The sequence below is a fragment of the Rhinopithecus roxellana genome, chromosome 18 (assembly GCF_007565055.1).
Source record: "Rhinopithecus roxellana isolate Shanxi Qingling chromosome 18, ASM756505v1, whole genome shotgun sequence".
Taxonomy (NCBI): Eukaryota; Metazoa; Chordata; class Mammalia; order Primates; family Cercopithecidae; genus Rhinopithecus; species Rhinopithecus roxellana.
The window spans coordinates 42,830,984-42,858,110 of record NC_044566.1 but is presented as its reverse complement, the minus strand read 5'-3'; the positions used below and the strand labels follow the sequence as shown (position 1 = coordinate 42,858,110).

General features: G+C 38.2%; 1 protein-coding gene across 2 annotated transcripts in view; it reads right to left on the bottom strand.

Annotated features, from left to right (window-relative positions):
- KPNA3 (karyopherin subunit alpha 3) overlaps positions 1 to 27,127 on the bottom strand; it is a 97,513-nt gene that overhangs the window by 23,290 nt on the left and 47,096 nt on the right. The window contains exons 3-9 of one of the 2 annotated variants that reach the window (XM_010363827.2): positions 9,725 to 9,814; positions 9,517 to 9,546; positions 9,378 to 9,430; positions 9,144 to 9,239; positions 2,709 to 2,794; positions 1,336 to 1,422; positions 814 to 983 (exon numbers count right to left, since the gene is read on the bottom strand). In XM_010363827.2, the coding sequence (XP_010362129.1) occupies positions 814 to 983; positions 1,336 to 1,422; positions 2,709 to 2,794; positions 9,144 to 9,239; positions 9,378 to 9,430; positions 9,517 to 9,546; positions 9,725 to 9,814 (612 nt within the window). Of the gene's footprint in view, positions 1 to 813; positions 984 to 1,335; positions 1,423 to 2,708; positions 2,795 to 9,143; positions 9,240 to 9,377; positions 9,439 to 9,516; positions 9,547 to 9,724; positions 9,815 to 27,127 lie in introns of both variants that reach the window. The other variant, XM_030922202.1, reaches the window with a different exon arrangement.

The window sequence follows — 27,127 nt, the reverse complement described above, 5'->3', positions numbered from 1 at the left end:
GAAGACTCGCTTGAACCCAGGAGGCAGAGGCTGCAGTGAGCTGAGATCACGCCACTGCACTCCAGCCTGGCAACAGAACAAGACTGTCTCAAAAAAAGAAGAAGAAAAAAAATCAATTGGACTTAAAGCAAACTCATTCAAGAACATTTGCATGTAAGTATACTAGTTTTGCCTGTAGCAACCCCCTTTTATAGCTTTAAACCAACAATGCAATACAGTAATAAGACTTTGAGATTGTTTTCCTTTTGTATTTTTCTAAATTTTTTATATTTTCTTTTTATGAAGATAATCAATTAAAAAATAAGCATAGGATGAACTGACCTTCTTTTAGTTAGACACTCAACTTTTATTTCATAGGGGTAATTAAATATGGTATGTTACTTTAAAAATCTCACACCAGGTGCGGTGGCTCACGCCTGTAATCCCAGCACTTTGGGAGGCCGAGGCAGGCGGATCACAAGGTCAGGAGATTGAGACCATCCTGGCTAACATGGTGAAACCCCGTCTCTACTAAAAATACAAAAAAATTAGCCGGGCGTGGGGGCGGGCGCCTGTAGTCCCAGCTTCTCGGGAGGCTGAGGCAGGAGAATGGCGTGAACCTGGGAGGTGGAGCTTGCCATGAGCCAAGATCACCCCACTGCACTCCAGCCTGGGCGACGGAGCAAGACTCCGCCTCAAAAAAAAAAAAAAAACGAAAAAAACTCACACCTGCAATGAAATCAGTACATGTGTTATTCTGTCCCCTGTAAATGAATTCCTAAAGTACAAACATAGGGAAAATATACCATCTGGCCTTTACAATTCTTCATTTACCTCCTGAACTGTCTCCATAGGCGGTGGGGGATCCTTATTCCTGCAGAGATTGACAATGACCCATGTGACGTTCCGAAGGAAGGTGATGGGAATGGAGGGATTGATGAAGGACAGAAGAGGTTTGACAACTCCCAGTGATATGACATAATCTCTACATTGAGGACCATCACCTACAGAAATGAAAATTGTATTTAAAAAAAACTTACATTCAGGATGAGAAAGTCTGAAATGTATGCAATGGCTCATGTGGGAACACTGACGTTCTATGTTTCCTCACCATTAGTCAAAGGCATCAAATGTTGTTTCTCCAGATTTTGATTTGGGGAACATAAATTTAACCTACCAATGCTAACAGCAAATTGTATATCCTTTTCAAAGAGTATCATCTTAAGTTAGTATTTATGAAGCAAGAAGAGAGTCAACCCACATTAAATTCAGAGGAAACATAGTATGTAATGGCTATGCCAATGTAGGAAAAAAGTTAATTTAGATTCGTAACAGGATTCCTTTCAAACCACTTACCTATAATGTTTCCCAAAGCCCATACTGCTTGTTCACAAACATTCTGATGTGGTGAATGAAGAAGTCTCAGAAAAAGAGGTACTGCATCTGTAATAAAGAAAAACTAATATTTATACTAGCAACATGTTGAAGAGTTTATAGATTTCAGCTCAGAGAAATTGATCAAATACAGAGCCTGGCATATTGTAGCTGCCCAATTATAGTTTGCTGGAAGAACAAATGTCGCAAATATCTTTACCCTAAAAAGAATCAATTTCATTATTTTCCCCTAGTAATATTTAAGTAGTTTTTTTTTTTTTTTTTTTTTTTTTTTTTTTTTTTTTTTTTTTTTCTGTATCTGTGTATTACTCCCGGGTTCACGTCATTCTGCCGTCTCAGCCTCCCAAGCAGCTGGGACTACAGGCGCCCGACACCACGCCCGTCTAATTTTGTTTTTGTAGTTTTAGTAGAGACAGGGTTTCACCGTGTTAGCAAGGATGGTCTCGATCTCCTGACCTCGTGATCCGCCCGCCTCGGCCTCCCAAAGTGCTGGGATTACAGGGGTGAGCCACGGCGCCCGGCCTTTGTTTGTTTTTGAGACAGGGTCTCACTCTGTCACCTAGGCTGGAATGCAGTGTGGATTCTCGGCTCACAGAAACCTCTGCCTCCTGGGCTCAAGCGATCCTCTCGCCTCTGTCTCCTGAATAGCTGGGGCTATAGGCACGCGCCACCATGCAAAGCTAATTTTTTAATATTTTGTAGAGACACGATTTTGTCATGTCACCTAGGCTGTTCTTGAACTCCTGAACTCAAGTGATCTGCTTGCCTTAGCTTCCCAAAGTGCTGGGATTAGAGGCATGAGCTATCCGTGGTCTGGTGAGAATGGTATTCTCAATACATGATTCAATGTAACTTACTGCCGTATCACATGCTATTTAAAATCACCTTGATTACCACACCTAAAGTTAGCTAAGTGTCCCATACTATAAGAAACAACATACGTGGTGATATCTAGTACTTTTCTAATGAGCTTGTGTCAGTTTCATTTAACAATAATTACTAGCCCACCTTGAGGAAAGTAAAATTTAAAATGTCATAAGCTAAAAGGCAGAAGCCATTCAGCATCCTGAAGATATCAGCAATGGAAATTTAAAAGCCTGTTATCACAGTATGATATCTACTCCAAAAGATAAAACTCTACTCTTCTTTTAGTAACCACAATTAAAATTTTTTCATGATAGATTAATAATGGCTATGAAAAAGATATTGGTCATCAAAAGTAACTTACAAAAGTCATCATTTTAAAAATATTACAAGATAAAATTTATTACAAAATTCTACTTCCTTGCCATCATTAAAAAATAAAAAGTTCAGACAATAAGGAATTTACTTACTAGACTGCACAACAGCTTGAGTCTGTGCAGAAGTTCCTGATGCTATGTTAGTTAATGCCCAAGCAGCTTCAAACTGTAATGAAGGACTGTAAAAAAACAGTAAAACATCTTTTTAGACACTTAACTACCACTTAAATTCATGACTCTTAAGACTGATATGATATGGCTATCCTTTGCCTTGTCCTTGAATTTCACCTTGTTATAATCCAACTGCCTGCTAGCCATCTCTACTTTTGTTTTTGTTTTTTTGAGATGGAGTCTCTCTCTGTCACCCAGGCGGGAATGCAGTGGCACATCTCGGCTCATTGCAATCTCCGCCTCTGGGGTTCAAGCAATTCTCGTCTCAGTCTCCCAAGTAGCTGGGATTACAGGTGCACACCATCACACCTGGCTCATTTTTGTACTTTTAGTAGAGATAGGGTTTCACTATGTTGGCCAGGCTGGTCCTGAACCCCTGACTTCAGGTGATCTGCCCACCTTGGCTTCCCAAAGTGCTGGGATTACAGGCAAGTGCCACTGTACCCAGCAGTCATTTCTACTTTAAAAATCTCTTTGACCTCCAAAGCCAGTCACTATGAACCTGCTTCTTTATGTCCACTGGTATTATAACATTCAGCCAGTCATTATTTCCCTTGACTTTGACTTCCTCTCCACAGACACATCTAATCAATATATCATGTCAATTTTACCTTAAACATTTCTTACATTTATGTAATCACCCCTAATATTAAGTGCTAGTTGAGGCCCTAATCATCTCACTTTAACCACCATCACAGCCTCTAGGCTGGTCTTAAAGCTAGAACCCCATCTGTCTCCATTACACCATCTGCTTTACATACTAGGGATATTACAAGGCTGTATAATTTTGTTGAAAAAACAAGATCACTGTATTTTTTAATAGTGATGGAAGACCTCACAAAGAAAGTGGCAACTGAACTAGCTTCTCAAAGATGCGTTTAAAAAGAAAGGCAGTGACAGCTGGAAATAAAAAAGGTATCATGCATGGAAGGATCATGATGTGTAGGAATGACAAGGATTAGATCAAGAGAGCTGAAACTAAGAAGCAAATAACAGGGTGTTTGTGCATGTGTGTGTGTGTGTGTTTTAGGATGGGAGTGACAAGTGTAATTCCACAGATATGCTAAGGATGGGGCATTGCAAAGGGGAGGAAAGAAAATAATATTCAAATAAATGGTATGCAGAATAGCTTAAAAAGGTTAAAGGCTGATGTAGGAGAGGCCTATTAAAAGACATGTTGGGGCTTACACCTGTAGTCACAGTACTTTGGGAGGCTGAGGCAGGTGGATCGTTTGAGCCCAGGAGTTCGAAACCAGCCTGGGCAACAGAGTGAGACCCCATCTCTACAAAAAATAAAAAAATCAGCCAGATGTGGGTACACACCTGTAGTCCCAGCTACCTGGGAGGCTGGGCAGTGATGGGGGGGAATTGCTTGAGCCTAGGAGCTTGAGGCTTCAATGAGCTGTGATTGTGTCACTGCACTTCAGCCTAGGTGACAGAGTGAAATCTTGTCTCAAAAAAGACATGAAGGAAAGACTTGTTAAAAGGAAATTATCGATATTAAGTTAGGATAGCTGAAAGGGTATAAATTCCCTTAAGTGGAATACCAAGGTTGGGGGGATTTAGTCAGCAAAAATTAACATTAGACAAAGGTTAGGGAGTTCGAAGAAAAGTCTATAAACAGGGAAGAGAGCAAGCAAGGTTGTTAGTATCAAAAGGTTAAAGAAGTCTGGGCATATGGTTCATGCCTGTAATACCAGCACTTTGGGAGGCCAAGGCCGGTGGATCACCTGAGGTCGGGAGTTCGAAACTAGCCTGGCCAACACGGCAAAAACCGTCTCTACTAAAAATACAAAAATTAGCTGGATGTGATGGTGCATGCCTATAATCCCAGCTGCTCAGGAGGCTGAGGCAGGAGAATCCCTTGAACCTGGGAGGCGGCGGTTGCAGTGAGCCGAGATTGCGCCATTGCACTCCAGCCTCAGCGACAGAGCGAGATTCTATCTCAAAAAAAAAAAAAAAAAAGTTAGAGATCCAAGAACGAAAGGTTTTAAGGAGAATAAATGTCAGACATACAGCAAACAGTGAGGATAGAATATATATACAGGTTAAAAAGATGGAACATGTGAGAAAATGAAGTAGCAGAGAAGAACTATGAGGTAACTTTTAAAAGTTCATTAAAAATGTGTATTATGAAAAAACTCCATGGATTTCAATTTTTTTTTGCACCAAAATAAACTCATACTAACTTCCTATATATGTCTGAACATGATCTAGTTTGAGGCACTAAGAGGGGTAAGGGGTAAGACATCAATTTGAAATGAGCCCCTAGGAGGAGAGCAACAGGAATCCTGCTAAAATTAAAGCAAAAACAACATCAAATTTATGGTGAAGCTTGGGTGAAATAATGGTGAATTCACTGATGCACTTAAAAGTTTATGGGGAAAATGCCCCCAAAGAAATCAGCAGTTTACAAATGGTTAACTCCTTTCAACAAGGGACAAGTCGATGTTGAAGATGAAGTCCACAGTGGCAAACAACATCAATATCTGAGGAAAAAATTAATCTTGGTCGTGCCCTAATAGAGGATGATTGTTGATTAACAGCAGAAACAATTGCCAGTACCACAGACATCTTGATTGGTTCAGCTCACACAATTACGACTGAAAAATTAAAGTAGAGCAAACTTTCCCCTTGATAGGTGTCAAAACCATTGTGCCCAGATAAGCTGTAGACAAGAGCTGAGCTTTCAATGAAAATTTTAAACCAGTGGGATCAAGGTCCTGAAGTATTTCTTCAAGGAATTGTAAGAGGAGATGAAACATGGCTTTCCCAGTATGATCCTGAAGACAAAGTAAAATCAAAGCTGGCCGGGCACAGTGGCTCACGCCTGTAATCCCAGCGCTTTGGGAGGCCGAGGCGGGCGGATCACGAGGTCAGGAGATCAAGACCATGCTGGCTAACACAGTGAAACTCCGTCTCTACCAAAAATACAAAAAATTAGCCAGGTGTGGTGGCAGGCGCCTGTAGTCCCAGCTACTCGGGAGGCTGAGGCAGAAGAATGGCCTGAACCCGGGAGGCAGAGCTTGCAGTGAGCCGAGGTCTGGCCACTGCACTCCAGCCTGGGTGACAGAGCGAGACTCCATCTCAAAAAAAAAAAAAAAAAAAAAAAAATGAAGCAAAAGTGGACTGGTCAGGAGAAAAGCTAATGACTAAAAAGTTTTTGGGGATGCTCAAGGTATTATTCTTGTTGACCTTCTAGAGGGTCAAAGAATGATAACATCTGCTTATTACAAGAGTGTTTTGAGAAAGTCAGCCAAAGCTTTAGCAGAAAAAAGCCTGGGAGAGCTTTACTAGAGAGTCTTTCTCCACCACAATGTTTCTGCTCATTCCTCTTATCAAACAAGAGCAATTTTGCAAGAGAATCAATAGGAACTCATTAGGTATGCACCTTACAGTTCTGATTTGGCATCTTGTAACTTCTTTTTGTTTCCTAATCTTAAAAAAACAACCTGTAAAGGGCATCTAGTTTTCTTCAGTTAATATCATGAAAAAGACTGCGCTGACATGGTTAAATTTCCAGGACCCTCAGTTCTTTAGGGATAGACAATTGCTGGTAGTATCACTTACAAAAGTGTCTTGACCATGATGGAGCTTATGTTGAGAAATCAAGTTTATATATTTTATTATCTTTGATTCCATTTTTCCACAAACTTTTAAAATTTCCCCTGTACATGAATTCTAGCAGAAGGTAGGAAATAAGATGGTATATCAGAGGCAGAGAAGTAGTAAAAAAAACCAGTAAGACCAAAAATAGTAAGATAGTATATGTTGCCTCAGACTGGAAGGAGAAAGTTATTAAGCTGGTTAGATGGTTTGGCAAAATACTGGGAATGAGGGACTTAAATGAGAAAATGGATAAATGTAAAAAATAAAATTATAAAGCCAGAGAAAGTCTTCCAAGATGTCATGTGGAAAAAAAGAAATAGAAAAAATAAATGAGTGCAATAACAAATGGACATTTATTATAAGCCTGACATTGTGTAGAGTGCTTTTTATGTATTATTTCCATTCCTTACCATCACCTAATTTTTATAGATGAGATACCTGAGGTTCAAAAGCCACTTGGATTTTCATCAACAGCAAACCCTGGATTTGAACCACAGTCAATCTGGTTCCAAAGTATATGGCCTTTTACATTATAACACAACTTCCCATGACAAATCCATAAAGTCAGATCCAAATCATGGAAAATTTTCTGTTTTTGCTTTGGGTGGTGGTTACAGAGGTCTGTGTTTTATAATTATTCATTAAGCTGTATATATTTTAGCATATTTTTCTGTATTATATATGTTATGTTTCACAGACACACCCACACAAATCAGTCTATATATAAAAGGCTGGAAAGAAAAGAAAAAAAAAAAAAAAAGAAGAGAAGTTGGCCACAAACTAGGGACCCTAGGCCGGGCACAGTGGCTCATGCCTGTAATCTCCGCACTTTGGGAGGCCAAAGCAGGCGGATCACCTGAGGTCAAAAGTTCGAGACTAGCCTGGCCAATATGGTGAAACCCCATCTCTACTAAAAATACAAAAATTAGCCACACGTATAATCCCAGCTACTCAAAGAGGCTGAGGCACGAGAATCGCTTGAACGCGGGGGGCGGACATTGCAGTGAGACAAGATTGCACCACTGCACATTGCATTCCACCCTGGGTAACAGAGGGAGACTCTGTCTCCAAAACAAAAAAAAAAAAAAAAAAAAAGAAGTGGAAGGTCCTAAAGGTAAAAGTAGACAGGACTTATTTTATTTATTTATTTATTTTTATTTATTTATTTTTTTGAGACAGAGTCTCACTCTGTCACCCAGGCTAGAGTGCAGGGGCGCCATCTCGGCTCACTGCAAGCTCCGCCTCCCAGGTTCACGCCATTCTCCTACCTCAGCGTCCCAAGTAGCTGGGACTACAGGCGCCCGACACCACGCCCGGCTAACTTTTTTTTTGTATTTTTTAGTAGAGACGGGGTTTCACCGTGTTAGCCAGAATGGTCTTGATCTCCTGACCTCGTGACCCCCCACCTCAGCCTCCCAAAGTGCTGGGATTATAGGTGTGAGCCATCGCGCCCGGCGGAATTTATTTTATTTTTGAGTCAGGGTTGCTTTATTACCCAGGCTGGAGTGCAATGGCACGGTATTGGCTCAAGGCAACCTCCACATTCCAGGCTCAGACGATCCTCCCACCTCAGCCTCCCAAGTAGATGGGACTACAGGCATGTGCCACAATGCCTCGCTAATTTTCGTGGGGGGTTTTTTTTGTTTGTTTTCTTTTTTCTTTTTTGGTAGAGCTGGGATTTTGCCACATTGCCCAGGCTGGTCTCGAACCTGGACTCAAGCAATCCACCCACCTTGGCCTCCTAAAGTGCTGGGATTATACAGGCGTGAGCTACCACACCCGGCCAGAATTTATTTTTTCAACAGCTAAAATAAAACTTACCTTTACTTAAATAAACACTGTTATAGAAAACAAACATGATAGTATTTTAGAAAGTGTTAAGGGCCTGGGGGTGGAGAATGGGAAAGGTTGTGGCACACAACGAAAGCAAATGGTATTTTTAAATACTAAAAACTCTTAGTGGCAACATTTATATACCACTATTCTTATCTAGCCAACTGAAAATTCCTTGGACAACATTTAGCAAAATATCCCAAGTTTCAGTCTAGATGCTCTTAAATGCAAAAAAAGCATTTGTTTTAATATATTTGGAGTTCAAACTTATATTCTCCCCAGTTAATCCAAATTAACGAAGTTTAAGGCACAGCACTGAGATACCACTAAACAAAAATGGAAATAGGATCAGTTCCTCAAAAGATGCCACTGAGTTTTGCTTCTTCTCTTCTGGGTAAGTATAACCTGTCCCCTTATTCTTAATTTGCAGACAAAAAGTCTGACGTTGGACAACTTATCATCCCGTTAAAGACAACACAGAGGATCAGTAATCAGGTGGAAGATTCCCAGGGTAAGAAAGAGCCACTTAGTTCTGGAAACCATTCACGTTGACTTAGTCACGAGGTTAATCTATATATAGACTCATAAGCAAAGAGTGACTCAAACATTATTTGGGTTGTTCTAAAATATTACTAATAAAAAGTCCTAACAAAGACTATAAATATTTGAGATAAGTTAAAGCAGGCAATAAACAGATACAAATTTCCTAGAAAACACACACATCCTTCAGAAATCAAAGCGAGAAGCACTCTGGGTCTGCTAAATATGATCACAGAATAATAAAATTAAATTAAAATATATGACAACTGAAAAACATCATAAGTACAAAGCCAAACTGAACTCACTGGTTAAATAATAATCCAAACTTTTAAATTAACTGAAAAAAACTGAATAGGGAGTCAAATCCATACTTACTTATCATCCCTTTCTAGACATTTGACTAGAATTGGTAAAATCCCAGATTTTATTAAGTCATCAATCGGTGGATTTCTGTCACTGGATAGCAGTTTTCTAGGAAAATAAATATAAGAAATTAATTGCTATAATTTTCAAACTGTGAAAAGAAATAACAACATATTAACTTCTAGACCACCAGGTAACACGACTGAGGAATGACACAATTTTCTCTCTGGACAAAGTAGTATTTACCTTGCTGCCTGGACAGCACTCAATTGGACCACTGGGTTGTCACTTGTGGCATTCTGCAATACCAAATGTAAATTTCAGAAATGAAAAAAAAATCAATTTCAAAATACTTCAAAATGAGAATATTAAATTAATAACATACCTGCAATATAGCTTCTAGTGTTACATTTTGCTTAAAAAGAAAAAAAAACATAGTTCAGCAGAGTTTATTAGCAAAATCACATTCATTAAATAGTGTACCTGATAAAGTTAAAGTTAATATACTTATTATAAAGTTGGTGTTATATTAAAAACGAAGTTCTCACAGTTACTATAAAAATTAAAGTCACTATAAAAACATGGTAACTTACTGCTTTAAAATCAGCATCAACATCTGAATCTTCTAGACTTTCTTCTTGGGGAACATTTCTCTTTTTCAATAAGTGTTCATCTCTTTTGTTCTGAAAGGCAACCAATAAATGCTTAAGAAGTCGTAAGGACTGCTGTTAATGAAAAATCCATTAAAACGACTTCAACTTTATTAGGCAATTATGAAACAAATACTGAACACATAAGGATAGTATGAATTAAACGTGCATACTGCAAACCAATGACAAGGGTCACATTCTGGCTTTGGTAACAAAATTACCTGGCTTGCTTTTACACACACGCTTCATTAAGCACCCACTGTAGTTTTTTTTTTTTTTTTTGGAGACAAGAGTCTTACTCTGTCACCCAGTCTGGAGTGCAGTGGCACAATCTTAGCTCACTTCCAACCTCTGCTTCCCGGGTTCAGGTGATTCTCATGCCTCAACCTCCTGAGTAGCTGGGATTACAGTCATGAGCCACCACACCCGGCTAATTTTTATATTTTTAGTAGAGATGCATTTTTGCCATGTTGGCCAGAATGATCTCAAACTCCTGGCCTCAAGTGATCTGCCTGCCTCTAGCCTCCCAAAGTGCTGGGATTATAGGCATGAGCACAGGCCAGCACCAACTGTTTTGGCCATGTTGGTGTGCCTCCTAATCTCTAGGAAAGATTTAAATTTGGAGATGCAATATTATTATAAAGTCTAGCAAATATATTTCAACTGGCATGCTAGTTTTCATTTACTTATGGCTAATGGTTACCTGCAGCAGTTTATTAAGAAACCAGCTTAATGGGAAGAGCCCAATGCTCAAATGTTGAGGTTTGCATATGCTTGCTAGGTGTGGGGAGTAGGAATTCATGACCATAAATGCTGCCTACCCACCATCATCTCAGATTTAAACTCTTGCTATCTGGCTTTTACAAACAAAAATTCTCTATTAGCAAATCAATTTCCAAATTTCACTGAACTTCAATTGTTTGTTATGGTAACCTGTGCCATTTTACACATGTAGCTGTGAATAAATCACGGATTTTCTCTAAGTTTTTAGTTTTTCTATAGAATTAAAACAAGTTACATCAAGAGACCAAATAATGTCTAACATCCTTTTCAATTTAAAATTTCAAAAGGCATACTTCTAATGTTTGCTATATTTACAAGGTATTTCATTATAACAAAGTTACTGAAGAGACATTACTATTGATGTTAAAATTCAGATAAACTAGAAAATAAGATTCAGATACTTATTTCTATACGTATATGGAAACATGCTTATCCGCATGCCAATTTTTGTGCTGGGTATAAGCAAGCACATTTAAATAAACTGGTGTCTATATATGTCAATCATTAGTAGTTTACCAATTTCCACGTGTATAAGCATACTTCATTAGTAACTTAACCAATTCTAAAATATTTTTAAATTACAGCATCTCACATTATATAATCTCACATTATAAGCACCTCATTATATATATATGTGTGTGTGTGTGTATATATATATATATTCAAATCCATGCAGTGATATTTTACATGGTTTCAAGTGGCTTCCCACAGAATATTCATTAAAGTGGGAAAACTTGGCAGACAGCATTTTTGACCAAATGACAAAAGATGTCACTATCAGTGAAGAACAAATCAACACTGTGTGCCTCCTGTGGTCTTGTGTACTAATAAAACATAACTTCTGTGGTATTCCTAACATAAATAAATAACCTGAGAAATGCCAGAAAAACCCAAGCCTGTCATTCTACCAAAAAAAAAAAAAAAAAAAATAGCCCTATATTCTTCAAAAATGTAGTCATGAAAGATAAAGACTGAGGAAGAGTTCCAGATTGAAGGAGACTAAAGAAACATGACAACTAAATGCCATCTCTGATCTTGGCTTGGATCTTGGATTTATAAAGGACATAACTGGGAACCATATGCAAAATCTAAATCGGTTCTATGGATTGAATGGTAGATTTTTACCTAAGTTAGTTTGACAAGTGTACTGTGCTTACATTGGGAAACTGTTTTTATGAAATGTAAGTTGTTGTATTAAGGGAATTGAAGCATGATGCAATTTAACTGGTTCAAGGAAAAAAATGTATACAAAGATAATAATGCAAATATGAAAAATGCTAGGGAACCTGGGTGCTGAGTGAAGGGTATATGATGTTTCTATACTATTCTCACAACTTTGAACTTCAAACTACAAATCTGAAATTGTGTAAAATTTAAAAAAAAATTACAGTTACACTCTATGTTGTAATATATATAGAAATGTTTAACATCTCTTGGATTTAATCCATTTAAACAGTTTTAACAAAGTTTATTGACAAGTTAACCCCTACCCCCAAATGATTTTAACACTGATTCCGTTCTATTTTCATTCTTTGACTCTTATTTTCCTCTTTTCCAGAGCCTGATCAATCAAGCTTCCAGAGGTCTTTAAGGAATCTTACTCCCTCTATTCCTCCTTTCCAAGTATTTCTGGAATAGAAGAAATATAAAGCATAAATACAACTAAAGTTTCCTACATATACAGATCTCCAATCTGGGGATAGCATTTTATCATTATATAGGATGTGTGCTGTCTTTTTTGGTAGATACCCTTTATCGGGCGAGGCACCTCCTTTCTATTCCTAACTTGCTAATAACTTTTTTCTTTATGAGCCATGAATGAGTGCTTAATTTCATCAAATTGTGCTTCTTTCCATCTATTGAAATGGATATTATATTTCCACTTTCATCTGTAAATATGGTAAATTAAATGACTTTCTAATATTAAAATATCCCTGCAAGTCCTGGAAACTCTATTAGAATTTTTAAAAAAATATTCATTCCTGAAATCAATTTGTTAATATTTTATTTAGGATTTTTTTCCTCAATGTTCCTAAGTGAAACTGGCTAAAAAGCATCTTTTCTCAGACTGTCTTGGTCTGTTGCTTGGGATCATGGTTTTGCTAGCTTCATAAAATGAGTTGGGAAGTGTTCCCTCTTTACCTTCTCTGAAATCATTTAATAAGGCTGGAATTATATGTTCCTTCAATGTCTGCCAGAGTTCCACCTGTAAGACTACCTTTTCTTTTACAGGATGGTGGGAGAAGTTAATTTTTAGCTGTATTAAATTGATTTTTTTTTTTTTTTTTGAGACAGAATTTCGCTCTCGTTGCCCAGGCTCGAGTGCAATGGCGCAATCTCGGCTCACCACAACCTCCACTTCCCGGGTTCAAATGATTCTCCTGCCTCAGCCTCCGAAGTAGCTGTTACAGACATGAGCCACCACACCCGGCTAATTTTGTATTTTTAGTAGAGACAGGGTTTCTCCATGTTCGTCAGGCTGGTCTCGAACTCCTGACCTCAGGTGATCTGCCCACCTCAGCCTCTCAGAATGCTGGGATTATAAGAGTGAGCCACCGCGCCTAGCCTCTTTGATTTTTTTTTTTTTTTTTTTTTTTTAAGATCTATTCAGGTTATCTTCTTGAGTCAGCTGGGTAAATTAATTTTTTCTGCTAGGAAATTGCCCTCTTCACGTAAATCTCCAAATTTATCTGTGTTAAGTTTTTTGTTTGCTTGATTTTTGTTTTTGAGACAGAGTCTCACTCTGTTGTCCAGGATGGAGTACAGTGGCATGATCTTGGCTCACTGCAACCTCCGCCTCCCAGATTCAAGTGATTCTCCTGCCTCACAGCCTCACTAAGTAGCTGGGATTAAAGGCGAGCACCACCATGCCCAGCTCATTTTTGTATTTTTAGAAGAGACAGGGTTTCACCATGTTGTCCAGGCGGGTCTCAAACTCCTGGCCTCAAGTGATCCACCTGCCTTGGCCTCCCAAAGTGGTGGGATTACAGGCGTGAGTCACTGTGCCTTGCCTATTTGCGTAAGTTTGCTCATACTTAAATTGTAGATTGTTTGCAAAAATGGCAGTAATTCCCCTTCCCATATCCAGTCCCATACTGACTGCAGGCATGGCTGTGTGACTTACTTTGGCAATGGGACGTTAAGCAAACAGACTCGAAAAGTGCTTACACATCAGGGACAGGTTCTCTTTTGCTACTTTTTTCCTGAAACCATCCTGTGAACACTGAGCCATGGAGAATGAGACTGCATGGACAACAACCAAGTCCCAGCCAAGTTACCTGAGACCATGCTAGATCATCTAGTCACCAACCAACCCTGCGAGCTGACCAGAGACAATAAGGGAAGCCTGCAGAAAACAGCTGAACTGGCCTATGCCAGAAAAACCCACTCCGCCAACCCATAAAACTGTTAGCTCAATAAAATGGCTATTGTTTTAAACTACAAAGTTTGGAGTGGTGTATTATGCAGCAAAAAACTAGCTGATGCACTCATGTTTTTAAATTTATGCTGTATTTAAATTAATATGACTTCTAAAATTCCTAGTATTTTGTTGTTGTTCCTTCTCTCTACTTGCTACAAATTTGTCTCAAATTACCACTTTAACCGTATTCTACAGGTTCTGACATGTAATAGTTTTCCTACTGTTCATTTTTAGGTATTCTTAGATTCCATTAAGATTTCTTTGATGCTCAATATATTCAATATATTCAGACGTACTTTAAAACATGAGGTTTTTGTAACTGTCTTATTCTAATTATATTGTGGTCAGAGAACATGTATGTACAACACACTGAAATTAGCTGACACCCGCTTTATACTAGAAGTTCCCAAACTTTCTCAGTCCACAGTGTAGGCCAAAGTACTCATTTGGGAAAAAGAAAAGAAAAACAAATAAATTGAAAGAAAAAATTATTTCACTCTTAGATAAAATAATTGTAGAAAGGAATGTAGTGTTATTTAAATGTTTAAAGTGTGGACTATCTCAAGATCTAAGTCTGTGGTGTCTGAAAGATGTCACTGTATTTCTCCCAAAATTAAAATATCCCAAAGACTCTTTCAGGTCACTGTGGAGCCCCATGTTACCTCAGTGCACAGTTTGGAAACTATAGCTTATTCTATCATAAAACCAGTTTCCAAATACATATGTGGTTTTACATGTGTTTATTACTTAAAATTTGTGAATTATTCACATTTTCTATCTCGTCTTAATTGGTGTTTATTCATTACTAAGAAGACAATCTCCCACAATGATTATGTCTTTGATGAATTTCCTCTTCTAAATTTGCAAATTTTGACTTTATACACACACACACACACACACACACACACACACACACACACACACACACACACATATATATAGAGAGAGAGAGAGAGAGGGAGAGAGAGAGAGGGAGAGAGAGACATTCTATTAGGCATATACTAGTTTAAAGCTATTATACCTTCTTAGTAAATTCTTTCTTTTATCAAACATTAGGTAACAACCCCTGCATTTAAACTGAAAACATCCTAACATAGACCAAAATATCTATGGCACAAGAACCATACTTCACTTTTTTTTTTTTTTTAAATTTAAGATGGAGTTTTTGCTCTTATTGCCCAGGCTGGAGTGCAATGGTGCGATCTCGGCTCACTGCAACCTACGCCTCCCGGGTTCAAGTGATTCTCCTGCCTCAGTCTCCTGAGTGCCTCCACGCCCAGCTAATTTTGTATTTTTAATAGAGATGGGGTTTCTCCATGTTGGTCAGGCTGGTCTCGAACTCCTGACCTCAGGTGATCCACCTGCCTCAGTCTCCCAAAGTACTAGGATTACAGTGGTGAGCCACTGCGCCCGCCCCATACTTTACTCTTCACAAAAATAAGTACAAGCCAAGGAAAAATAATCACTGGGCAGGTTTCTAATGGTCAGATTAATCATTAAAACCAATAACTTAAACTGTCCCTTCACTTGATACATAGAGATTTTTACCCTCCTGAAAACTGCACTACAATAAATTCAGCATCCATAAAGGGTATACTTCTCTTTTGTCAAGTGAGAAATAAGCTCAGGGGTTATGGGAACTTCCCTAACTTCAATACCCAACTAATCCTTAAACACACATATGGATTAGCTGGATTTCTTAAATTCCTTTAAAAATCCATTATTAATCTATTATCCATGTATGCGTGTATTTATCTAGCCCTTTTGGATCTTGTTTTCTACTAGGTTGAACCACATGAACTGTTTTGTAGGTCAAAGCAGTTAACTATGGGCAATTTCTTATAACCCAATTTAATATATTGTTTGAGTTAGTAAGTTCTATATGTTATTAATCTGTACATAAAGTACTTCCTTTTCATTCCAAATTCTTCTTTCCATCTTGAAAAACTGGCTTGCAATTCTATACCTAAACTTGTGGAGCAAATTTGATGTCACTTCTTTTAAATCTTATGAAAAGGATAATTACATTATTTATCAGCCCCCTTTCAAGCTTGAAATAAGTAATTAAATCTGTTTTTATCCAATAATACCCTAATTTTAAATCCTCATCTAGTTTAGGCTTTAGTTCCTTAGGGTTTGTTTTCTTTTCTTTTCTTTTTTTTTTTAATTTTAGAAATAGTCCAACCCTGGTTGCATCTAAATGCTTTTAACGAGGCAGGAAAACATACTCAATGAAAATTCCCCTCACTATTAACATTTATGAAATGATATTACTGCTGCATGACTACATGGATATTCACCCACAAGTTTTATAAGTTTACGTTTTTGGTACTCTGTTCAGTGTATTACACTTTGATTGAAACAAATTTTTTAAAATAACACTATTGGTTCATCAATCATGTAAGAACTGACAATCTAATGCATGTTTCTTTTTTCCCTGCAGGATCATTATCAAATAGCTGCTTTTTTGGATACTAACTTAGGCTTTTTTTGGTAACTGAAATTTTTATTGAGATAATTGTATATTCACATGCAGTTATAAGAAATAATATGGGCCGGGTGCAGTGGCTCACGCCTGTAATCCCAGGACTTTGGGAGGCCAAGGCAGGCGGATCACAAGGTCAGGAGATCGAGACCATCCTAGCTAACATGGTGAAACCCCATCTCTACTAAAAATATAAAAAATTAGCTGGGCGTGGTGGCATGCACCTGTAGTCCCAGCTACTCGGGAGGCTGAGGCAGGAGAATGGCGTGAACCTGGGAGGCAGAGCTTGCAGTGAGCAGAGATGGCGCCATTGCACTCCAGCCTGGGCGACAGAGTGAGACTCTGTCTCAAAAAAAAAAAAAAAGAAATAATATTGAGATCCCTTGTATGCTTTGCCCAGGTTACCCCAATGGTAACACTTTGCAAAACTATATTACAACTGGGATACTGACATTGATACAATCCATTTGTTTTATTTAGACCTCATTTTACATGTATTTGCGTGTGTGTATTACACAGTTTTATCACCTGTATAGATTCATGTTATCTACCACCAGAGTCAAGATGGCAAACAATTCCAAAAACACAAGATGCATGCCTCCTGACCTTTTATATGCAAAACCACATCCTTCTCATCTCTCTGACACCCTATATAACCCCTGGCAACTATTAACCTGTCTTCCATTTCTAAAATTTTATCATTTCAAAAATGTTATATAAATGGGATCATACGGCATACAACCTTTTTGTGACAGAATCATAGGCTCAGCATACTTCTTCGGAGATTTATATAAATCGTTGCTTGTATCAACAACTGTTGCTTATGTAATTGTTCATTTTTATTGTTGAATAGTATTTTATCATATTGATATACTGTAGATATATTACAGTATGTCTATTTACCCATTAAAGGCCATCTGTGTTGTTTCTAAGTTTTGGCCATTAAAAATAAAGTTCTATACAGGCATGCATGTACAGATCTCATATGAATGTAAATTTTCCTTTCTCTGGGATACATGTCCAGGACTGTAAGCACTGGGTTACACAGAGGTTTCATGTTTAGACAAAAAACGGACAAACTGTTTTCCAGAGTGACTGTACCATTTTACATTTCCACCACTAACATGAGTGATCAGTTTCTCCACATCGTCGCCAGCATTTGGTGTTGTTACTATTTATTTTAGCTGTTCTGATAGATGTGTAGTTGTGGCTTTAATCTCTATTTCCCTAATAGCTAATGATGCTGAACATCTTTTCATGTGCTTATTTAATGTCTGTATGTCCTCCTTTCAATGAAATGACTGTTCACATCTTTTTAAATTAGATTGTTTTGGTTTTTCTTACTATTGAGTGTGTGTGTGTGTGTGTGTGTGTGTGTGTGTGTGTGTGTGTGTGTGTGTGTTGAGTCAGGGATCTCACTATGTTGCCCAGGCTAGAGTGCAGTGGCTGTCCATAGGCAAGATCATAGCATACTGCAGCCTCCAACTCCTGGGCTCAAGTGTTGTTTCTGCCCCAGCCTCCTGAATAGCTGGGAATACACATGTATGCCACTGCACCTGGCTCTTACTGCTGAGTTTTGAGAGTTCTTTATACGTACTGGATACTAGTCTTTTACTGGATATGTGGTTTAACAGATATTTTCTTACAATATCTAGCTTGTCTTTTCTATCTTTTCAAATGGGCTCTCACACAGCAAAATTTTTAATTTAATCAGGTCCAATTTATCAATTGTTCTTTTATGGATTAGTCTTTTGTGGTCAAATATAACTCTTTGCTTCTTTCCAGATCCAGAAAATTCTCTATGTTTTTTCCTAAAAGTTTTATAGCTTTGTGCTTTACATTTAAGTCTATAACCCATTTTGTATTTTTGCATAAGGTGTGAAGTTTAGGCTCATCATTTTTGAAAAAGCTATCCTTCCTGCCATTGAATTGGTTTTGTAACTTTGCTATAAATCAACTGGATGTATTTGTGCAGGCATATTTCTGTGTTATATTTTCTGTTCTGTTGTCTATGTCTTTCCTTCTAGCAATAACACACAGTATTGATTACTATAGCCATATACTATAAGCTTTCATATTAGGTGAAGTAATTTCCTCTTTTTCTTCTTTGTTAAGTTTTAGTTATTCTAGAGACTGTGTTTTTCCATACATATTTTTAAATGTTTGTCTATGTCCACAAAATATCTTGGTTGAATTTCAATAGGATCAATTTAGGGAGATCAATTTAGGGAGCATCAATGTCATTATTATGTTGAGGCTTCCAATCCATGAACACGGTATACGTCTCTCCATTTCTTTAAGTCTTGTTTCATGTCTTTCATCAGTATTTTGTAATATTCACTGTATAAATCCTGTACATGTTTGTTAATGTATACAGAAGTATTTTATTTTCTTTGAATTGTCTAAAAGTTGTATTTTTTTATTTTGGTTTCTACATGTTCAGCATACATAAATGCGACTGATTTCTTTATTCTGGGACCTTGCTAAACTCACCTGTTAGTTCCAGGAGCTTTCTGATAGATTCCTTGGGATGTTCTACACAGATAATCACATTATCTGCAAATAGGGACAGTTTTAGTTCTTCCTTTACAAACTACATACCTTTCATTTCTTTTTCTTGCCTTATAGGGTAATGGCTAGAACCTCCAGCATTATACTGGGTAAGAGCAGTTATGATAGACATCATCACCTTGCTTCTGAATCTCAGGGGAAAGCATTTAGTCTTTCACCATTAAGTATGATGTTAGCTGTGAGGTTTTTGTGGTGCTCTTTATCAAGATGAGGCAATTCCTTTCTATTCCTTTTACCAGAAATGAGTAACTGATATGATCGTATTTTTCTTCTCTGGCTTGTTGATATGGGGGAATTTAGAGTATTTTTAAAAATATATTTCAAACAATTAACTAAAACAAGTACTGGATCTTATCAACCAAGTGGGGCACTTGGGTGGATTTTTTCTTTATGTAGGATCTTAAACCTGCCTCATCTCCAAATCTAATGAAAATAAGGGACTTGGCCGGGCGCAGTGGCTCACGTCTGTAATCCCAGCACTTTGGGAGGCCAATGTGGGTGGATCACGAGGTCAGGAAATCAAGACCACCCTGGCTAACACGGTGAAACCCCGTCTCTACTAAAAATACAAAAAAATTAGCTGGGTGTGGTGGCGGGTGCCTGTAGTCCCAGCTACTTGAGAGGCTGAGGCAGGAGAATGGCGTGAACCCGGGAAGCGGAGCTTGCAGTGAGCCGAGATCGCGCCACTGGACTCCAGCCTGGGCAACAGAGCGAAACCCCATCTCAAAAAAAAAAAAAAAAAGGGGGGACTTAGGCCTATCTGACTGACCAATCATCAAGAAAAGATTAGATCAAGTTTAATATAATGTGCCGAAAGTTGAAAATACAAGTAACAGGTTTTGAGCTTATTCTCAACCCACGAAGCATTATTCAACCAACACACATGTATTTTGAGAGGCATTATAGCATAATGGTTAAGAGCTCTGCCATTTATTAGCGTGTGACTATGCAAGTCACTTAATTCCTACATAACTCTGTCTACAATGTGATTAAAAAAAAAAAAAAAGGAGGTACAGATGTGTTTAAGTGTTGATGCATAAAAGCCTCACTAAATTGGGAAGAAAGAGAACAAGGAGGTTAAGAGAAAAAACAACTCACACAAAAGGAGTCAGAGGCCAGGTAAACAGTAAATATTAATAAACAGATGTCATCTGTCATCCTCAATTTTGACGGATCAATATCTGTTATTTGAAGTGTGATCCTTACACTGGTTAATAATTCTCAAACTATTTGTTACAGTTCTGCTACAAGGGAGGTTTTACCTTCAGGGTGATAAGCGTCTAAAGTAACAAAAAAAAGGTGGGGAGGGGAGCTTGTGCCAGAACATAAATCAATTGTGAAACTAAGCACACCGTTTAGTTCAGTTCTTTAGACAGAAAGACCTACTTTAAACATAGTATTTTTTAAAAGTTGACAAAAATTCTATATATTTATTGAGTAAAACATGATGCTTTGAAGTATATATATGCCGTGGAATGGCTATAAGTTAATAAACACAGCTGAGTGCGGTGGCTCATGCCTGTAATTCCAGAACTTTGGGAGGTTAAGGCGGGCAGATTGAGCTCAGGAGTTTAAGACCAGCCTGGGCAACATGGCAAAACCCCGTCTCTACCAAAAATACAAAAAATTAGCTGAGCATGGTGTTGAGCACCTGTAGTCCCAGCTACCCAGATACTTTGATCAGTATCTCCCCAAATCCCTGTGCCTCCTACCCCTGGCCCCAGCCCCTGGTAACCACCACCCTACTCTCTATTTCTATGAGTCTAGCTTTTTTTGGACTCCATGTATAAGTGAGAGCATGTGATATTTGCCTTGTTTGCCTGACCTATTTCTGGTAATGTAATGTCCTCCAAGTTCGTCCATGTTGTTGCAAAAGAGAGGGTTTCTTTCTTTTAAGGCTAAAAAGTATTCCACTATGTACACATATCACATTTTCTTTTTCTGTTTGTCTACTGGTGGACATTTAGGTTGATTCCTTATCTTGGGTATTGTGATACAATAAACATGGGAGTGCAGGTATCTCTTCAACATATAGGTTTCATTTTTCCTTTGGATATATACACAGTAGTGGGATTGCTTTATCACAAGGTAGTTCTATTTTTAGGAACTTTCCCATACTGCTTTTCTATAATGGCTGTACTAACTTACATTCGACCAAGAGTGTACAAGAGTTTCCTTTTCTCTACATCCTCACCAACATGTGTTATCTTTCATCTTTTTGATAACGGTTATCAACAGGTGTTAAGATGAAATCTCACAGCAGTTTTAATTTTATTTCCCTGATTATTAGTAATGTTGAGCAATTTTTAATATACCTATTAGCCATTTCTATGTTTTGAGAATGTTTATTCTGGTTTTTTGCCCTTTTTTTTGAGATGGGAGTCTCGCTCTGTTGCCCAGGCTGGAGTGCAGTGGCGTGATCTTGGCTCACCTCAGCCTCCACCTCCCAGGTTCAAGCAATTCTCCTGCCTCAGCCTCCCAAGTAGCTGGGACTACAGGCAAATGCCACCACACCCGGCTACTTTTTTGTATTTTTGGTAGAGATGGGGTTTCACCGTGTTTTTGGTCTCAATTTCCTGACATTGTGATCTGCCCGCCTTGGCCTCCCAAAGTCTTGGGATTACAGGCGTGAGCCACCATGCCCAACCCTTGCCCATTTTTTAATTGATTAGTTTTCTTGCTATTGAGTTGAATTCCTCACATAATATTAACCCCTTATCAGATGTATGGTTTGCAAATATTTTCTACAGGTTCTCTCTTTATTAATAGTCTCTTTTGCTGTGCAGAACCTTTTAAATTTGATATAACTGCAACTGTTTTTGTTTTGTTGTCTGTGTTTTTGGGGTCATATCCAGGAAAACATTGCCCAGACCAATTATCATGGAGATTTTCCCCCCGTGTTTTCTTCTAGTAGTTTTACAGTTTCACATCTTATGTTTACATTTTAATCTATTTTGAGTTGATTTTTCTACATGGTGTGAAATAAGGGCCTGGTCTCATTCTTCTGCATGTAGATAGCCAGTTTTCCCAAGACCATTTATTGAAAAGACTGTCCTTTCCTGTTGCATGTTCTTGGCACCTTTGTCAAAAATCAACCAACTACAAATGTGTGCATTTATTTCTGGGCTCTCTGTTCTGTTCCACTGTTGTATGTGTGTGTGTTTTTATGTCACTATCATGCTGCTTTGATTACTATAGCTTTGCAGTAGATTTTCATATCAGTTAGTGTGATGCTTCCGGGTTCATTAAGATTGCTTTGGCTATTTGGGGTCTTCTGTAGTTTCATACAAATTTTAGAGGTATTTTTTTCTATTTCTGTGAAAAATGACATTAGAGGTGGATCCAGATTGTAGTGAATCTGTACCTCGCTTTGGGTAGTACTGATATTTTAATAATATGAATTCTTCCAAATCCATGAACATGGGATATCTTTCCATTTACTTCTGTCAGAAAGACTCTCTTGAAGGAAGCAGTGCCTTCTTTTACATTTTGGCACAAGCTCCCTAACTTGTCACAGAGATCAGGACTTTTGAGTAGCATGGCCTATATCTAAAGTATTTGTCTTAAAACTTCAGGCCGGGTGCGGTGGCTCACGCCTGTAATCCCAGCACTTTGGGAGGCCGATGTGGGTGGATCACGAGGTCAGGAGATCGAGACCATCCTGGCTGACACGGTGAAACCCCGTCTCTACTAAAAAATACAAAAAAAAAAAAAATTAGCCGGGCGTGGTGGTGGGCGACTGTAGTCCCAGCTACTCGGGAGGCTGAGGCAGGAGAATGGCATGAACCCGGGAGGCAGAGTTTGCAGTGAGCCGAGATTGTGCCACTGCACTCCAGCCTAGGTGACAGAGCAAGACTCCGTCTCAAAAAAAAAAAAAGAAAAACTTCAATACATAACTTAAATATAAGTGCATATTTTTAGAGATCATAATTAAATTTAATTCTTGAATATTAGCACTTAATGAGTATCAACTACACAGACATAATTTGATTAGGCATTTTGAGATGGGTTAAGGAAAAGACTTAGGAGTTATTTGGGAGGCTGGGGTGGAGGGATGTAGATGGGTAGTGAATGTGGTTATTACCTGCACTTTAGAAGCTTAAAATCTAAGGGAAAATGAAATATTCAAAGCAAAATCCCTTGGAGTAAAATGAATTACAACTGAGGGATGATATCCACTAGTTCAATTTCTCAATGAAACTCTGGGGACTAGCTCTCTTTTGTTTTCAAGAATCTCAATGTCACTAAATAAAAACAATGTGATTCTCTCCTCAATGGAGCAAGAGAGAGAGCAAGGCCTGGAATCAGGGACAGATACTCTGACCATAAAGAGTGGAGGAATCTTCTCTTGAAGAGCTCTCCACATCTCTGTAAAGTCACATCAAAATCAAGTAAGTTTTGTCTGAATAAACTTCAGGCGTTGTTTCAGGAAAAGTTTGCTTTCTACTGCTTTCTTGGGGAATTCTTAAATTTGAAATAAGAAATTGCTTGAGATTTCTTTAGTTAATTTCATTTTTGGTCCTACTACAAGTATTTTCAGAAATGGAACCACAGTAACTGGAAAGGAAATAATGTTACCCAGAAAAAAAGAAAGGGCACAAGCTCTAAGGCAACTAAGTTGCCTTAAAACTTCAGGCCGGGCCGGGCGCGGTGGCTCAAGCCTGTAATCCCAGCACTTTGGGAGGCCGAGACGGGCGGATCACGAGGTCAGGAGATCCAGACCATCCTGGCTAACACAGTGAAACCCCGTCTCTACTAAAAAAATACAAAAAACTAGCCGGGCGTGGTGGCGGGCGCCTGTAGTCCCAGCTACTCAGGAGGCTGAGGCAGGAGAATGGCGTAAACCCGGGAGGCGGAGCTTGCAGTGAGCTGAGATCCGGCCACTGCACTCCAGCCTGGGCAACACAGCGAGACTCCGTCTCAAAAAAAAAAAAAAAAAAAAAAAACTTCAGGCCGGATGCAGTGGCTCACGCCTTAGTTGCTCTAAGGCAACTAAGGTGAATATTTAAAAAGATATGCTGTGACAAGCAAGAATTTTCAGTTCTATAAATTAGAGAAGGCAGCACAACAACAGGAGGATCAAGTAACCAAATATAAATATAAATTAGTAGCATAGATATATAAGTACATTAGAAGGGCTAAAATGATTAAACTAGAGGAGGCTTCTGAATACTAGAACACAAAAGTTTTAAAGTGGAATTGCAAGCACGAAAAGTTAAGGAAAAGTAAGGGCCCATATCTGGGGGCAGACGGTGTAATGTTAACAGATGGCAATAAATACTAATTGCTTAATTCCAATTTTACTTCTATTGCATCTATTAAAGAAAGTAATCTTCATTCAGTGAACGAAAAGCCAGACAAAAAAAGGACACACACTATTCTACCCATGTACAGTTCTAAATATGCAAAAAAATCTGTTAGAAATCAGAATAATGGTTACCTTTGGGGATAACTAATGCCTAGAAAGAGGCCCTGGGGTATTCTCTTTTTTGATCCAGGAGCTGGTGGTTACACACATGTGTTCACATTACAAATATTTATCAAGCTGGATACTTACAATGTGTGGACTTTTTGTAGGTATGTTGTATGTCAACAAAATGTGAAAAAGAAAAAAAGTTTAAAGTGTTAAGACTGGAAAAATCTCACCTTACTTTATTAAGCTAAGGCTTAACTCATCTCTCTGGTCTAAACGACCCAAAGATCTGAAAGAACTTGCAAATATGATTACCAAGGTATTGTTGTGTTCATAAAGGAGTTGACAGAGAACTGGAATTAGCAAGTATTTTTTAAGCTTATGTTAATGTTTATTAATATACAAAATGATCGATGATTACATTAATAGATAATAGACATAAAATAATTCTGTCTCTCTCATATTAGCTTTTAATCCATTGATGAATGAAACAAAACAATGATCTTCCTTGTTAATTTTCTAATTTTGGAGCTACTGGGCTAATTAATTACATAGAAAATATTCTACTAAATTTTTTGAAATTTAGTAAGTACATAATACAACTCTTAGTAAGTTATTTTCAAAATTTAATTTTAAAAAGGGGGTGGGGAAAGGGTACAGGAGAATGGATGTCAGGAACTATATACTATACCAATAAGCATGACACTGATTGGCAAAAATCCAAAATATGCTTATTCATTAAACATTTAGAAAAAAATAAGCTAATTCCTATTTATCCTATAGGTTTCAGCTTAAATGTTATTTCTTCAGACAAATCACCTTTGAATGTGCAATTTTTAAAAAACTTCACTCTGTTAACTTTCATGGCTATTTTTCCTCCATAGCATCATTCACAATTTGTAAGGATATATTTGGTTATGTGATTATTTATCTAGTGTTCATCTCCATGAGACAATTGCTCAAATGGTAATGCTTGGTTGAATAACTAAACGCATTTCTGATGAAGACCTTATGAATGTAGTTAAAATGGGCTTCTGGCAATACTGTTTTAAAACTTTACAGATTTGAAGAGCTACCTAGCCAGTGTATGAAGCAAAGTATGTATTTAAAATAATTATTAAATAATAAATGCACAAGTCTATTTCTAGTGACTGTAAGAGAATGTTTACTTTCAGAATCAAGACCTCCTTCCTTCTCCCTACAACTGAAAAGTTTCAAGATGGTAATTTTTTTTTAATTTGATTTTTATTTTTTTTTTTGAGACAGAGTCTCGCTCTGTCACCTAGGCTGGAGTGCAGTGGCGTGACCTTGGCTCACTGCAGCCTCTGCCTCCAAGGTTCAAGCAATTCTCCAGCCTCAGCCTCCCAAGTAGCTGGAACTATAGGTGCATGCGACCACACCCAACTAATTTTTGTATTTTTAGTAGAGATAGGGATTCACCACATTGGCCAGGCTGGTCTCGAACTCTTGACCTCAGGTGATCTGTCCGCCTTGGCCTCCCAAAGTGTTGGAATGATGGCATGAACCACCGCACCCAGCCCAAGATGGTAATTTAAAATAGGAAGGAGTTTTAGGAGTGAATTAGATGAGGAAAAGTCTAACCTAAGACAAAAATCAAAGATGTGAAATAAGTTTTAAATTTATTTTTTAAAAGATACGTGTATAGGCCAGGTGCAGTGGCTCACGCCTGTAATCCCAGCACTTTGGGAGGCTGAGGCGGGCAGATCACGAGGTCAGGAGAACGAGACCATTGTGGCTAATATGGTGAAACCCAGTCTCTACTAAAAATACAACAAATTAGCTGGGCAAAGTGGCAGGTGCCTATAGTCCCAGCTACTTGGGAGGCGGAGGCAGGAGAACGGCATGAACCGGAAGGCAGAGGTTGCAGTGAGCCAAGATTGCACCACTGCACTTCAGCCTGGCCAACAGAGCAAGACCCTGCCTCAAAAAAAAAAAAAAAAGAATAAAAAAAAAGATACGTGTATAGAAAGAGAATTCACTATTATTTTCTTGATTAGCAATTTAAATATTTGTTTCAAATAAAATGTGTTCACATGAATACACAATTTGGGCCAGGCATGGTAGTTCATGCCTGTAATCCCAGCAGGAGAATTGTTTGAGTCCAGGAATTCAAGGTCAGCCTAGGCAACACAGTGAGACCTAGTCGCTACAAAAAATAAACAAAATTAGCTGGGTGTGGTGGTGTGCCTTTATTCATAGCTACTCAAGCCGGCTGAGGTGGGAGGACCACTTGAGCCTGGGAGGTCAAGCTCGCAGTGAGTCAAGACTTTCACACCACTTCACTCCAACCTGCACAGAGTGAAACGCTGTCTCAAAAAAAGAAAAAGAAAAAAGAAAACACAATCTGATGAAGGTAACTCTAAGATCCTCCAAAAGCAATGGAAGAAAATACAATAAATTTTAATAACAGTTGCTTTCAGTTGGGAAAATACAAGGTTTTTCTACTTTTATTTATTTATCTAAAGCATCTTTAACAAGTATGTATAACTTTTACACGGGGAAAGGGAGAGGAAGCCCACAGAAAGAGGATGTCAAAGAAAAAGCATCTAACTTCATCAGATGTTATGAAATTTCAGTAATGGTAAAGTGCTTCACACAGGGCCTACTACCCTCAGTAAATGAAAGTTATTATGAATACGGACCATGAAAAAG